The 14,093-nt window shown below is 44.5% G+C and overlaps 1 protein-coding gene across 3 annotated transcripts; it reads left to right on the forward strand.

Annotated features, from left to right (window-relative positions):
- The first annotated feature begins 7,655 nt into the window (after positions 1-7,655).
- Positions 7,656-13,615, forward strand: LOC123160962 (uncharacterized). 3 transcript variants are annotated; one of them, XM_044578810.1, is made up of 5 exons: positions 7,656-8,049; positions 8,747-8,878; positions 9,415-10,278; positions 10,700-10,801; positions 12,272-12,514. In XM_044578810.1, exons 1-5 carry the CDS (start codon positions 7,878-7,880, stop codon positions 12,280-12,282), a joined length of 1,281 nt encoding a protein of 426 aa, XP_044434745.1. In that variant the 5' UTR covers positions 7,656-7,877; the 3' UTR covers positions 12,283-12,514. The 3 variants fall into 3 exon arrangements, with proteins under 3 accessions (XP_044434745.1, XP_044434746.1, XP_044434744.1); XM_044578809.1 differs by lacking the exons at positions 7,656-8,049; positions 8,747-8,878; positions 9,415-10,278; positions 10,700-10,801 and adding exons at positions 10,816-11,403; positions 11,488-11,691; positions 11,785-11,978; positions 13,281-13,615 and having other exon boundaries at positions 12,272-12,802; XM_044578811.1 differs by lacking the exon at positions 10,700-10,801 and having other exon boundaries at positions 7,660-8,049; positions 12,272-12,680.
- The last annotated feature ends 478 nt before the right edge of the window (positions 13,616-14,093 follow it).

The raw sequence follows: 14,093 nt of genomic DNA on the forward strand, positions 1-14,093 counted from the left end.
TGCCATCCTATGATGTCTGAGTAGATTTTCGTTGTCCTATCGATGATTGATGAATTGCTATGATTGGTTTGAGTTGCATGTTTTATTATTGGTGCTGTCCTATTGTGCCCTCCGTGTCGCACAAGCGTGAGGGATTCCCGCTGTAGGGTTTGCAATATGTTTATGATTTGCTTATGGTGGGTGGCGTGAGTGACAGAAGCACAGACCCGAGTAAGTAGGTTGTTTGGGTATGGGATAAAAGGGGACTTGATGCTTTAATGCTATGGTTTGGTTTTACCTTAATGAATCTTTATTAGTTGCGGATGCTTGCTAGAGTTCCAATCATAAGTGCATAGAATTCCAAGTAAGGGATGATATGTTAGCTTATGCCTCTCCCTCAAATAGAATTGCAATAGTGATTATCAGTCTAGTAACATAGTCAATTGCTTAGGGACAATTTCACAACTCCTACCATCACTTTTCCACACTCGCTATATTTACTTTATTGTTCTTTATCTAAACAACCCCTAGTTTTATTTACGTGTTCTTTATTATCTTGCAAACCTATCCAACAACACCTACCAAGTACTTCTAGTTTCATACTTGTTCTAGGTAAAGCGAACGTCAAGCGTGCGTAGAGTCGTATCAGTGGCCGATAGGACTTGAGAGAGTATTTGTGACGCCCTCGATTGAATCGTACACTAATCATACACGCAAATGTGTACGATCAAGATCAAGGACTCACGGGAAGATATCACAACACAAGTCTAGACACAAATTAAAATAATATAAGCTTTATATTACAAGCCAGGGACCTCGAGGGCTCGAATACATAAGCTCGAAAACACAAGAGTCAGCGGAAGCAAAAATATCTGAGTACAGGCATGAGCTAGACAAGTTTGCCTTAAGAAGGCTAGCACAAAAGCAACAACGGTCGAAAAGGCAAGGCCTCCTGCCTGGGAGCCTCCTAACTACTCCTGGTCGTCGGCAGTCTCCACGTAGTAGTAGGCATCGGCGGTGGCATCTGGCTCCTAGGCTCCGACATCTGGTTGCATCAACCGGAAAGAAGAAGAAAGGGGGAAAAGGGGGAGAAAAGAAACCGTGAGTACTCATCCAAAGTACTCGCAAGCAAGGATCTACACTACATATGCAACATTATCAAAGGAAGGCTGTATATGTGGACTGGGTTGCAGAAATGCCAGAATAGAGAGAAGGCCTAGTCCTATCGAAGACTAGCATCTTCTGGAAACCACCATCTTGCAGCAAACAGGAGGGAGTAGAGTAGCATAAAGTAAAGTAGTAGTAGTGTTATCAACCTCAGCCAGAGATCCTTTCTCAACTCCCTGTGAGAAAGCAATCCCAGAACCATACTATCCAATTGTCATCACAATCCAATTCTCATCACAAGTATCCAGTTCTAGTTGTATCGATCGGGATACAACTCCAAGTGTCCGTTACCGTAGGACAGGCTATCGATAGATGTTTTCTTCCATGCAGGGGTGCACCAACTTACCCACCACGCTCGATTAACTCCGGCCGGACACACTTTCCTGGGTCACGCCCGGCCTCGGCCAAACAATACGGCTCAACCCGACCTAGGCTTAATAGAGAGGTCAGCACGCCAGACTAAACCTATGCCCCCAGGGGTCATGGGCCATCTCCCCGGGAACTCCTGCACGTTGCGTGGGCGGCCGGTGAGCAGACCTAGCTACCTCCTTCAACAAGGCAGGTGCTTAAGCAGTCCAACCCGGCGCGCGCCGCTCAGTCGCTGACGTCTATTAAGCTTCGGCTGATGTATACGACGCAGAACACCCATACTATGCCCACGTGATGGTTAGTGCTATCAGGCCAGAGGCCCCTGGGATCAAATATCCAAATCGTAGTGGATTAGGAACGTGCGGTAACAAGCAAAGACTCACGAAAGATGTGACCCCATTGCCCCGTCTCGAGGACTTGCGGCGAGGGCTAAGAATGCCCGACCATGCCTCGTAATTATCTCTCGAGCACCATCCAGGTCAACCCGTCTCCACATCACTCGCAATTATGCTCGCACGGGTACCCCTCAGGGTCAACCCATCTTTAGTAACATGGTTAAGTGTAAAGTCATAGTAATCATAGTAACTGTGTGTCTAAACATCAAGGGGAAAACCCGAGGAATCACCCCCGGTGAATTCCACTCGACGTAATCATCAAGGTGAACGTAAGAGGAATCACCCCCGAGGTTCACACTTGAGGGGTTACGCGACAGAGCCATATCGGAAGTGGTTAAGGCGGAATCACCCTCGATGACCACGACCGAATAGCTACACTACAGGGTTAACATCAGAAGTGTTGTAGAGGTCTCACCCTCGGCACTCGATAGTAACCCAGTAGTGTCGAGCAACTAAGGGGAAAGTGATGTGCGGTGCCGGGGCCTGGTCTTCGATCCCGTTGATCGGGTCTTCGATGATGAAGCAGGGGCAACAAGGACAAGGTGGGGGTCACTGATGGATCACTAACCAACCTATACTAAGCAGTTTAGGATAAGCAGGTAAGGTACAACAGTAGATACAAAAGCAGGCTATGCATCAGAATAGGAGCAATCAATAACAGTAGCAAAGTCTAATGCAAGCATAAGAGAATGGAATGGGCGATATCGGGATGATCAAAGGGGGGCTTGCCTGGTTGCTCTGGCAAGGAGGGGTCATCGTCGACGTAGTCGATCACAGGGGCAGCATCGGTATCGGGGTCTACGGGAGAGAAGAGGGGGAAGAAATAGTAAATATAAAGCAAACATAGCATCACAAAGCATAACGTGGCAACATGCTGTGCCGGGTGTGGCCTAACATATGGCTACACGATAAAGGTGAAAGGGGAATCCAACCGGGAAGGTATTCCCTGTTTCGGACCTATGTCAGACAAATGACCGGAGGGGGAATGTTCCATGTTCAGATAGTTAGAGTCATCTGACAGGTAAACGGACCGCGTATCCGGATTCGTTGCATTTTTCTGAGCAACTTTCATATAGAAAACATTTTCATCGGAGTTATAGTTTAATTTATATGATTTTTCAAAGATTAAACCATATTCTAGAATTATTTATATTAACAGAAATGGAATATGATGTCAGCATGACATAGGAGTGACGTCAGTAGTCAACAGTCCGGTTGACTGGTCAAAACTGACATGGGGACCCACCTGTCATAGACAGTGGGTTAAACAAGGTTTAAACTAATCTAAATTTAGTTAGTAAAACTACTGGGCCCACCTGTCAGTGTCTAATTAACTAATCTAATTAGTTTTAATTATTAAAATGTTTTAATTAGAGGATTAAGCGGTGGGACCCGCATGTCAATGGCTGGGGCCTGCCTAGTCAGCACGGTTGACCAGGTCAACTGCTCAACAGGGGGCCAGGGGCCCCACTGGCAGTGACCCAGGGGGTGGCCCCAGGTGTGCCACGTCGGCGGTGGACGGTGGCTTGACGCCTGCGATGCCAAAACACGGTGGAGGGCCTCGGGCCTCGTTGAATTTTGCCTACGGGCAACCGTTTCGCGTGCACGAGGGCGCATTCGAACTAGCGGAGCAGCGCGCGTCGAACTGCGGTGGTGGCCCGTCCGGAAACGCACTAAAACAACGGCGGCGCGCACCACGGTGGTCGCCGGAGTTCCAGCAAATGCGCAGTCGGCGCTAGAGGCTACGGGGAAGGGACCTAGCGGCACGGGCGGACGCGACGAGGTGGCCTAAGCACTCTCGAGTGCTCGGGCGAGCATGACGATGCCCATGGCGACGGCGGCGAGCTATGCGGCGGAGCTGAGCTCGGCCCTGGCGGACGCGGTGGCTACGGGAGTGCAAGAGGCCAGGGGAGCGAGGGAAGGGGAAGAGGGGTTCACTTTACGGCACACACGGTGGCCCTCGAAGGTTTAGTAGCAGCAGAGACGGCGCCGGAGACGAAGGAGATCGGCGGTAGCCGGAGATGGGGACAAGGACGAATGGCGGCTGCGGTGCTTCCCGGTTCCAGCGGAGGGCGCCAGTCGAAGGAGCCGACCCTGGCGAAGCTCACCGACAGGGTCAGCGGGCGCGGGGCCGTTGGTGGCCGTGACAACAACGAAGGGCGGCGGCGACTGCGCTCGGAGGTGGACGGGGAACGAGGGGGGAGGCGAGGAGGAACCTGGTGGGAGAGGGAGAGGCGGAGCGGCAAGTGGGGGTAGCTGGGGAGGAGGTCGAGGCGTCGAGGGGGGGGGGGGGGCGAAGGCATTATCCTCTCGCGGAGACGTCGACGGCGAGGTGGTTCGGCGGCGATGGGCGCGCTCTGCCTCGCCCGGTCGGAGGAACAGGAGGGAGGCGCGCTTCGGGGAGCTGGACCGGCCAGGCTGGGTGAGGTGGGCCGGCCTGCTGGGATGGGCCAAAGCCCAAGGGGAGGCCAGTGGCTCTCCCACCCCTTCTTCTTTCCTTTTCTTCTTCTTTTTTTGTTTTTTTCTTTTTCCAGCAGCTTTTGCCTTTTCCTTTTAGCCAATAATGACTTTGCAAAATTATGCCACTGGCCAAAACAATTTCAAAGAATTAAAGTGCACTGCCACAAAAAGGTTGGGAGGCTTTTGGACTAGTTGCCAATTTTATAAATTAAAAAGGGCATTTAATTTATTGCTTAGGTCACTGTTTTAAGTAGCTTAGGCCACTTAAACCTTTGCAAAAATGTTGGTTCACCACCAATATTAACAAATGACTATTTTCCACAAGATGAACATTTTAGATCTCCTGTCTGACAAATAAGAGTTTTTGACTTTAGATTGGATTTGAATTTGAATCGATGATTTGGATCAAGTGAAGATTAGCAACAGTAACAATGATGACAAGGCATCATTAGAAGGGGATTACTGTAGCATGATTCCCGGGGTGTTACAGTATTTGTTCTACCTTTAGCTCCTCGTTGGGTTCGACACTCCTAATTATCGAAAGAGGCTACAACTATCCTGTATACTTGCGGGTCATCAGTGCTTCATAGCTACATCATCATCGCCACCGCCGATCTGCACAGCAACTCGCACTACTAGGAAAAGGCATGCTAGTGGCGCACCAGTTTTGCCTTCTAATGGCGCACTACTGGTGCGCCACTAGCATCACACCATTAGAATTAAATTCTAATGGTGCACCACTGGTGCGCCATTAGTATCTGGTGTTCTAATGGCGCACCACGTAGTGCGCCATTAGAATTGCCTGCAGTGCGCCATTAGAATTCCTGCCAGGGTAATGGCGCACCACATAGAAGTGTGTCATTAGTAACAATTTTATTTCAATTTTTTTTAGATTTTTTTTAATTTTTTTTTCAAATTTTTTCTTAATCTCAGGCCACTATGGCTTAATCTCGGGTCAATATGCTTAATCTCAGGTCAAATCGCACTCCGTGGTCAAACTTCCCAAAGGTCACCCATCCTCACACTACTCCAGCCCAAGCACGCTTAATTTCAGAGTTCTATCCAACCCCAGCAACAGCTCACTTCACAGGCACTTGTTGATATATCTAGCATATCAATCCTATTATACCTTGTTGATGTCTAGGACTTTGTTCATGTTCATGACTATCATGAAATTTTGAAAAATATTTCAAACTTCCCGATCATTTTACGTATCATTTTTTGAAAAATAATAATAAAAAATTTCAAAACTAATTTTTTTTCTGTTACTAGTGGTGCACCACATCCACGGTGCGCCACTAGTAAGTTTGAAATTTTTTGAATTTTTTTACCTCTAGATCTTGAAAGCCCCATAACTTTTTTCTATTAGGTTTTTGGGGATTCTGAAAATGTTTAACGGGGTTTCCCCGCTTAAATTCGGATGTAACTTTTCGAGTAGATGATTTTTCATATAAAAAACTTTTTAATCCGAGTTCGTATGCAAAAGTTATGCCCATTTTACAAATTTCCAGAGAGATTTTGCAAATAAAGTCGAAATTCATATTTGTAAATTTTCCCAACAACTAGACCACATATCACATGGGGAACTTATTTTCTTTTAAACTAGTAATGGTGCACCACACCCATGGTGCGCCATTACTAGTTTTGAAAAAAAAAATTAAAAAAAATTGATTTTTTTTTTGAAAAAACTTAGTAATGGCGCACCAGTGGACAATGCGCCATTACTAGTTTTAACTAGTAATGGCGCACTGTCCACTGGTGCGCCATTACTAACAATTTTTTTTTTCAAAACTACTAATGGCGCACGGTGGGTGTGGTGCGCCATTACTATGTCAACTAGTAATGGCGCACTATCCCACGGTGCGCCATTAGTAACAAATTTTTTTCTTTTTTTTCAAAACTTCTAATGGTGCACCACACATCAGGTGCGCCATTGCTATATACTAATGGCGCACCACACATGTGGTGCGCCATTAGTGTCCATTCCATCTATAGCCGTTTTCCTAGTAGTGTCGGTAGTCTTCCAGCCAGGTATCTGGCTTTGATTCTCTGGTGAAGTTACTCACGCCTGCTACCAACCTGAAGTTTGGAGGGATCTCAGCTGATCGGATGGCCATATTGAAACATTCAGGCCCAGAAATAAATGCTTTGTTCCCAGTCGGACGATCTCTGCCTTGCCCTTCTCTGTTCGCTCGGCCTCTGTCGACCAAACCTTGCACAAGGAGTAACCTTGCATCGAATCCCGGCTCTCTTGGGTCGATCGGGGCTCTCCGCTCGTCACCATACGGGTGCCTATCATCATACCTCCAGGGCGCGTATGACCCGCCCCTCGGAGGGGGCGTAAGCACTCGACGGTGGTCATCGCGGGAAAACTAACAATCAAACTGCCTGTGGCCCAGCTTGAGGAACTGGTCCTGGCAAGGACCATGCTCTTCATGATGCCGAGGAGACCTCGGACTATGTGCTGACTGAACTGTGTCTGTGACCACTGATCTACTATGAATTCTGTTACACGACTGGGAGACATCAGAATTCTATTCTCCAACAGCTTTAAGCAATGCTCGAATCTACTCTAAACTTCTACCAGCTTCTGAACGTGGTGGCTGAATTGACTCTGCTATGCGTGCTACTGCTGCAACATTTTGAATCGGAGTATGGTATACCTGAGTTTCAGTCGGAAACAACCGCCGCGCTCGTCGACTGGATTCAAGGACCCGCTGACGAGCACGCTCGTTGAGTGCCTTCTGCAGATTCTCCAAATGCGTACACTCAGCCAAAGTGGCCAAGCGTGCAGCCTCCAAGGCTCGAGCCTTGGAGTTCTCCCTAATGATGGGAGTCTGGAGCGCCTGAACATTGCAACGATGCAACTCTTCTCTCTGCTCCGTAGTGAGGGCATCGGGGATGTACTCATCATGCTCATGTGACAGGCCGGCGCCACCATCGCCGCCACTGTTGCAGCAAACTCCAGGTGGGCCGTGCTGGGAAGTGACCACGAGGACTTCTGCCGCTGGATCATTACTATCGCACTCAGAGAGGGAATCCGAGTGACCAGTCGGCAGATCGAACAGACCATAAAGAGATTCGTCGATCTCAATCGCCACGATTTGGAGGGTGGTCGATTGGCGAGCCACCGCCAAAGTTTTAGATTTCGTCCGAGAAAACCGAAATTCCAGCGATTATCGGCCATCTCGTTAGGGCCCGGTAATAGGGTGTACCGGCCCAAAAAATTCGGCCACTTTTAAACTCACAACCCATCCCATGGTCTACTACAGCCCACACAAACCCTAAAATTCCTAAAAGCACGAATTCATCTCCTCCTAACCCTAAAATTCACTTTTCCCGTCTCCATCCGACTGAGCGGCGGCTGTGGGCAATGAAACCCTAGCGAGTGAGGCGGGGGCGCGGTGCAGCGCCGCCTCCTCCCATCCAGCTCGTCTCCCTCCCTCCCAATCTCCTCCCTCATCTCCCTCCCTCCCAATCTCCTCACTCCCAGTCTCTTTCCCGTCCATGGATGGTGGTGGCAGCGCCATGGAGCACGGCCGCACAACTTCGATGTCGGGGCAGGTGGGCTCGGGCATTGAACAGCTCCACGGGAGCAGCAACATGCGGTGCATCCAGTTGGGCTTGGGCAGTGCCCCGGCGCCAGACGCACGCGCTGGTTTCCGGCAAGCTGGACATGGTACTGACGTACTGTAACTATGTTCCTCTAATCTTGTACATGCATGTATGCTGGCTCATATTGCAAGATCTGTAGCTAGCTTTTCATTTGTGAAGATCTGTAGCTACGTTCAGCATGCACACTTGCTTGATACAGGAGCACAATTGTGCATGATAGTTCACCTTGCCATGATCTGTAGTTAGCTATACGTGCATGCTTATTTAGCAAGTGTTGATGATAGCACACGTAGGCACGTAGGAAGGATCTTTTACTAGCTTGTTAAGTAGCATTGTTTCTAATATCTTGTACTATCTCCCTTGATTTATTCATGCCGTCGTCAACCCTGCAACATTACTTGATGAAGAAAAAAATCCCAATAAAATTTCAACAACACTAACTGGTCCATAAATCCACAGTTTTTTTGTATTGTATCAAGGTTCTTTTTCTGTTATTCACTCTTTGTTCAAGTGCTGACATACATGAGGACGCAAACAATGTGTACAAACATTTATCTCTGCAAAACACAGCAAGCCCGTTTACCATCAGTGGTAAATTTACAAATGCTGATCCGGATTCTGAACATGCTAGATAATGCCATCTTCCACACATGATAATATGTTCTCAACTTTGGTTGCATGCCATTGTTAAAATAGATTGCCATTTTTTGCAAATAAAGTTGATCTTTATCGCATGCTTGCTCTCATGCTTGAATTTATAGGTGATGGAAGTGCACCCTATGTTAGTAGGGTGAGCATCGATGAAGCCAGAAGGAGGGAAAATGTCAACCCCGACAATGAAGATAACATTCTGATGGGGAATGGTTCAGCTCCAAGAGACACAGCTTGGAAAGGTCAGTACCATGATCTGCATTTTCTTAATTTGCTTAACTTTTTGTATGGATATTGTGATACTTTTAGAGAGGAAACATTTAAATAAAAAATGTATTAATTATGTTTAAAGTTAAAATGGTTCTAATTCTGCTTGTTAGCTTTTACCTGATTTTGTTATGCATTAAAAGTAAAAAATGTGGCAATTCCCTTTTTTCTGCCTTACTATCTTTTTACTTGATGTTATTATGCATTTACAGTTGGAATGTTGTTTATTCTGTTGTAATAATCATGCTAATCCTTGTTACTGTCCTGGTTCATTCTTTTTATTCCTTGCTCAATTTTTAGTCATAGTATGATGCATTTAGAGTTGAAATGTTGTTTATTCTGTTGTAAACATTATGCTAATTCTTGTTACTGTCCTGGTTCATTCTTTTTTATTCCTTACCCAGTTTTTATTTTGTATTATGATGCATTTAGAGTTGAAATGTTCTTTAGTGTGTTGTAGCTATATATCATGATGCATTGCTAACATGGTGCTTGAAATTTTGATATGTAGGGCTTGTAAGCAATGACATCTATTATGTTTGGAACCATGGCCCGAAGTTTGGTGGGGGATTTGATTGTCGGTACTGCCCCCTAATCACTAGAGGAGGAGGTGCAACCCGCTTTAGGGAGCACCTTGGAGGTATACCAGGTGATGTGAGGGAGTGCCCTAATGTTCCAAGAAATATTCATGCTGCAATGAGGGAATCCCGGGATGACTCAATGCGGAAGAAGAGGGAAAAGAAAAATTGTAGATTTCGTTTGGAAAGGGATATCATGGAAGGGTTGTACCACGGAGAAGGGGTGATAAATATTGAAGATGATGAGGAAGAGATCCAGGCCGCACTTCGGGAGACACTAAGAGACAAGAATGTCTCTCGCGCAGTTGAGAGGAGGCGTGGGAGTGGCAGTGGTGTTTGTGTGTCTCTTGGGAAACAAAGTATCACATCATACTTGGACAAGGAATTGTCGAGCAACAAAGTATCAATGCAGCCAAAGATCAACACTGCTTTGAATGTTGAGTCAAAAGATGTACTTGGCCAAGCTTGGGCAAAGTTTTTTCATGCTAATGACATTGCTGGTCTGAAAGCAAATTTTTCCTATTTTCGTGCGGCTGTCAAGATAACTCAAAACCTTGGCCCAGCTCCTGTTCCAACTGCCAAGGAGATTGATGGGATATATTTGGCGAAGAATTATGAAGAAGCTGAGCAGTGGCTGAAGATGTTCAAGCAAGACTGGAGGAACTATGGTGTAACTGTGATGTGTGACTCATGGACATGGCCTACTGGTATGAGTCTCATCAATTTCATGGTGTATTGCAATGCATGGATGTTCTTTCATAAATCCATTGATGCTTCTGGTCAAACTCAGACTGCAGGTTAGTTTTCCAATGATTGAAACTATGTTTACGCATGCTCATTCATTGTTAATTCTGACTAGCCATGCCTTGTTAGTTTTCTACATGATGTTATGATGCATTTATTGTGCATTTAGAGTTGAAAATCTGTTATGTTTGTTTATTCATGGTTGAAACTATGTTATTTCTGTTTATTCATTGTTAAATCTGTATATTATGCTTTATCCTATTTTACTTGATATCACGGTGCATTTAGAGTTGGAAATCTCCTATGTTTGTTTATTCATGGTTAAATGTGGCTATTATGCCTTTTCTATTTTTTACATGATATTATGATGCATTTAGAGTAAAAAAATGTTATTTCTGTTTATTCATGCTTATTTCTGTTATTACTCGCTTCATTTTTGTTTCAAACAAAAATTTACTTGCAATTAATTGGCAGAGTTTATCTATAGAGAGATCAGAAAGGTCGTTGTGGAAGAGATAGGTTCTGAGAATGTTGTTCAAATCATAACCGATAATGGGTCAAATTACAAGAAAGCATGTAAAACTCTAGTAGAACAACCAGAGTTTGTCATATTGTTTGGCAGCCATGTGCTGCCCACACTGTTAACCTCATGCTTAAGGATGTTGCTAAGTTTCGTGAGATTGACGTGATAGTTAAAAGTGCTAAGCAGATCTGTAGATTTTTCTACAATCACAATAACCTACATGATAGCATGAAAAAGAACATTGGTGGTGAACTCATAAAACCGAATGCGACCCGGTTTGGAACGGTGTTCATGTTCTTGGAGAGTTTCCATTGTAAGAAAGATGAGTTTAGGAAATGGATGGTGTCCGATGATTGGAAGGGAAGTACTTGGAACGGTGCTGCTGATTATGTGTTTGCTGAAGAGCTGCTATCTAGTAATATGTGGTGGGCAGCTTTAGAGTGGGTTCTTGCTGTGCTAGAGCCACTCTATAAAGCCCTTATATATGCTGATACACAAAAGAGATGCACCCTATCTGGATTCAAGAAGAGTATGATGACAACCATACAAAAGTTGGAAAGTCATCTTGGTGGTGGATCACAAATGTTTCATAGAGTCATGAGCAAGGTGTCCAAGAGGATCGATGCTATGCAAGAAGGCACACTATTGGTTGCAGGTAGTTACAAAACTAACTAAATTTGTATTATGACGCTCTCTTTTTATGGTTTTAACTTCTTTTGTTCTTCCTTCTCCTATGCAGCTGCTGTCCTTGATCCTTACACACATTATCATATCAACATGAGCAAGATTATGGACTATGCTCTTGCACTAACAGATGCCATTGAGAAGATCGCAGACCCTGAGACCGCTGTTTTGGCCATTGATGAAGTCAACACTTACAGGGAATGTCGTGGGAGGTTTGGCTCAAGGTTGGCACGTTCATTTGCAGAGAAAATGTCACCAAGTAAGTTCCAATACCTCACTTGTAATATTCTCTACTACCCCAGTTTTGCAACTCAGTTCATTTCACTATGTGAATTTTGTTTTAACTTGGCAGCTGAGTGGTGGTTCCAATTTGGAGGGGAAGTTCCTAATCTGCAGAAGTGTGCCTTGAGGATTGTATCACAACGCGTTTCGTCAAGTGGTTGTGAGAGGAATTGGAGCGCTTTTGCTTTGGTCCACACGAAGCAAAGAAACCGTCTTCTATATGGCAAGCTGCACAAGCTTGTATCTATGCGCTACAACTTGAAGGTATGAAATATGTTTTGCCCATATGCCATTATTCACCCATATGCCATGATTCCCCTGCATACTGTTGTTTACTAAGCATTGTTTGAAATAAAAGATGTTGTTTACTAAGTAAATGCTACTATTTATTAAAGACTGTTACTAGGTTGTTATTTAAAGTAAATGTTGATGTTTACTTAGCAATATTTAGAGTAAAGGCTGCTGTCTAATAAGCATCGTTTTATACATAGCGACTTTATCCATTTTATTCTTTGTACTTCGTTGTCATTGACTGATTTTGTTTTCACATTTTGAAGATACGTGCTGAAGAAGAACAAGACCAGGTGAGAGAGAATGATAAGCAGAAGGAAGTTGATGCATGTGCAATGATGATGGATACAACCATGTTTGATGCAACAAATCCTATGATGGAATGGTTGAATGAGGATGAGGAGCATGCAATCTTGGATGGAGTTGATGCTGCTAGCGCCGTGTTTGAGAAAATTCGTTTGCTTAACTCAAGTAGGAAAGTTTCTCGTCTTGTAAGGAAGGACAATGGCAGGAAAAGAAAGAGGGTAGAGGAAGAAGAGGATGACTACCATGATAGTGAGGATGATGATGAAGAAAATGAGGAGCTGGACCTGGAAATTGATGATGATGATAGCCATGATGATGGTGCAAGTCAATCCGATGGAGGAGATTCGCCAATGCAAGTTGAAAAGGATTTAACAAGCCAAGTTGGAAACAATGTTGAGGTAACAAGGGATGGTAATTTGGTGAACCGTAGATCTGAACGGGTTAGGCAAGGAAAGAAGGTCAAGGAGGTCACCAGCCTTTACAATTGACAAGTAAGTTCCTTGTGATGTCATCAATAATTTCCCATTTATGCACTTTCTTATATTCTGTCATAAACATGTGGTGTTTGCTTTAGTCCATATGATTTTATATGTTATTTCAATTGGGGCTGCCATCTATTAACTGTTGTTTCTGCCATCTACTTGATGTTTATATAATTCACAATGCGTTAGTCCATATGATTCTATATGGTGTTTCAATTGGGGCTGCCATCTATGAGTTATTGCTGCCATCTACTTGTAATGTTTATATAATTCACAATGCCTTATTTCATCTGAATTTATATGTTGTTTTAATTTGGGCTGTCATCTATGAGTTGTTTCTGCCATCTACTTGTAATATTTATATAATTCACATTGTTTCTGCCCATATGATTTTATATGTTGTTCCAATTGCGGTTGCCATCATTGAGTTGTTGTTTCTGCCATCTACTTGTAATGTCTATATAATTCACAATGCTTTAATTGCAAGGTTAAGCGGCATGGGAGCAAAAGAGCTTTTGGTTTGATGAAGACTAACGGGTGGATGAACAGGAAGTCCGAAGTGAAGGTCTCTGTTTGATTCAATACTTTTGGTGCAAGACTGAAGAGTTGAAGAACAGGAAGTCTGAATTGAACTTTCTGTTTGTATTTTGGGGTCGGCATAATTGAACTTCGAATGTCGTGTTAAATTCATTGTGGACTGTAATTCTGAACCGTTATGGGTGTTCGTTTCGACTCTTGGTAGAACTATTAAGTCGCATGTTACTCTTAGTATCTGAACTATCAAGTCACATGTTAATCTGGACTATCATGTTGCTTTTCTAAGGTTGCTGCTCTCTGAATTGATCCACTATGCTATTGCCTGAATGGTTGCAACTGGAGTGTTGATGTTCAGTCTGATACGTAGTGATTTGATGAATAGATTCAGCTGTTTGATTTTTACATGCATATTTTGCTAAAAGTTCTGAATACTCATCTGTTGTTCTATTGTATTTCAAAATTTTAGGCAAATTTCGCCCATTTTTCGTCCCAAAATTCAAATTTTGTTTTACGATTTTCGTTCGAGATTTTCCGAAAAAATCTGAAAAATCTGAATTTCGCCCATTTCGCCCAGGACCGGTAAAAATCAAAAAACGAAATCCGAAATTCTGGCCACCGCATGCTTCACCCATCGTTGGAGCCACGAACGGCCGGACCGCTTGCAATGGTGGGTGGTGGGGAGCGATGATGCCGCCGGAGCCGGCCGATACTGGGTCGACGGTTGACAAAGAAGAACACCGCAAGCACTTGTGCGGAAGTGCGT

Source organism: Triticum aestivum, chromosome 7B, assembly GCF_018294505.1.
Source record: "Triticum aestivum cultivar Chinese Spring chromosome 7B, IWGSC CS RefSeq v2.1, whole genome shotgun sequence".
In the NCBI taxonomy this organism is placed as follows: Eukaryota; Viridiplantae; Streptophyta; class Magnoliopsida; order Poales; family Poaceae; genus Triticum; species Triticum aestivum.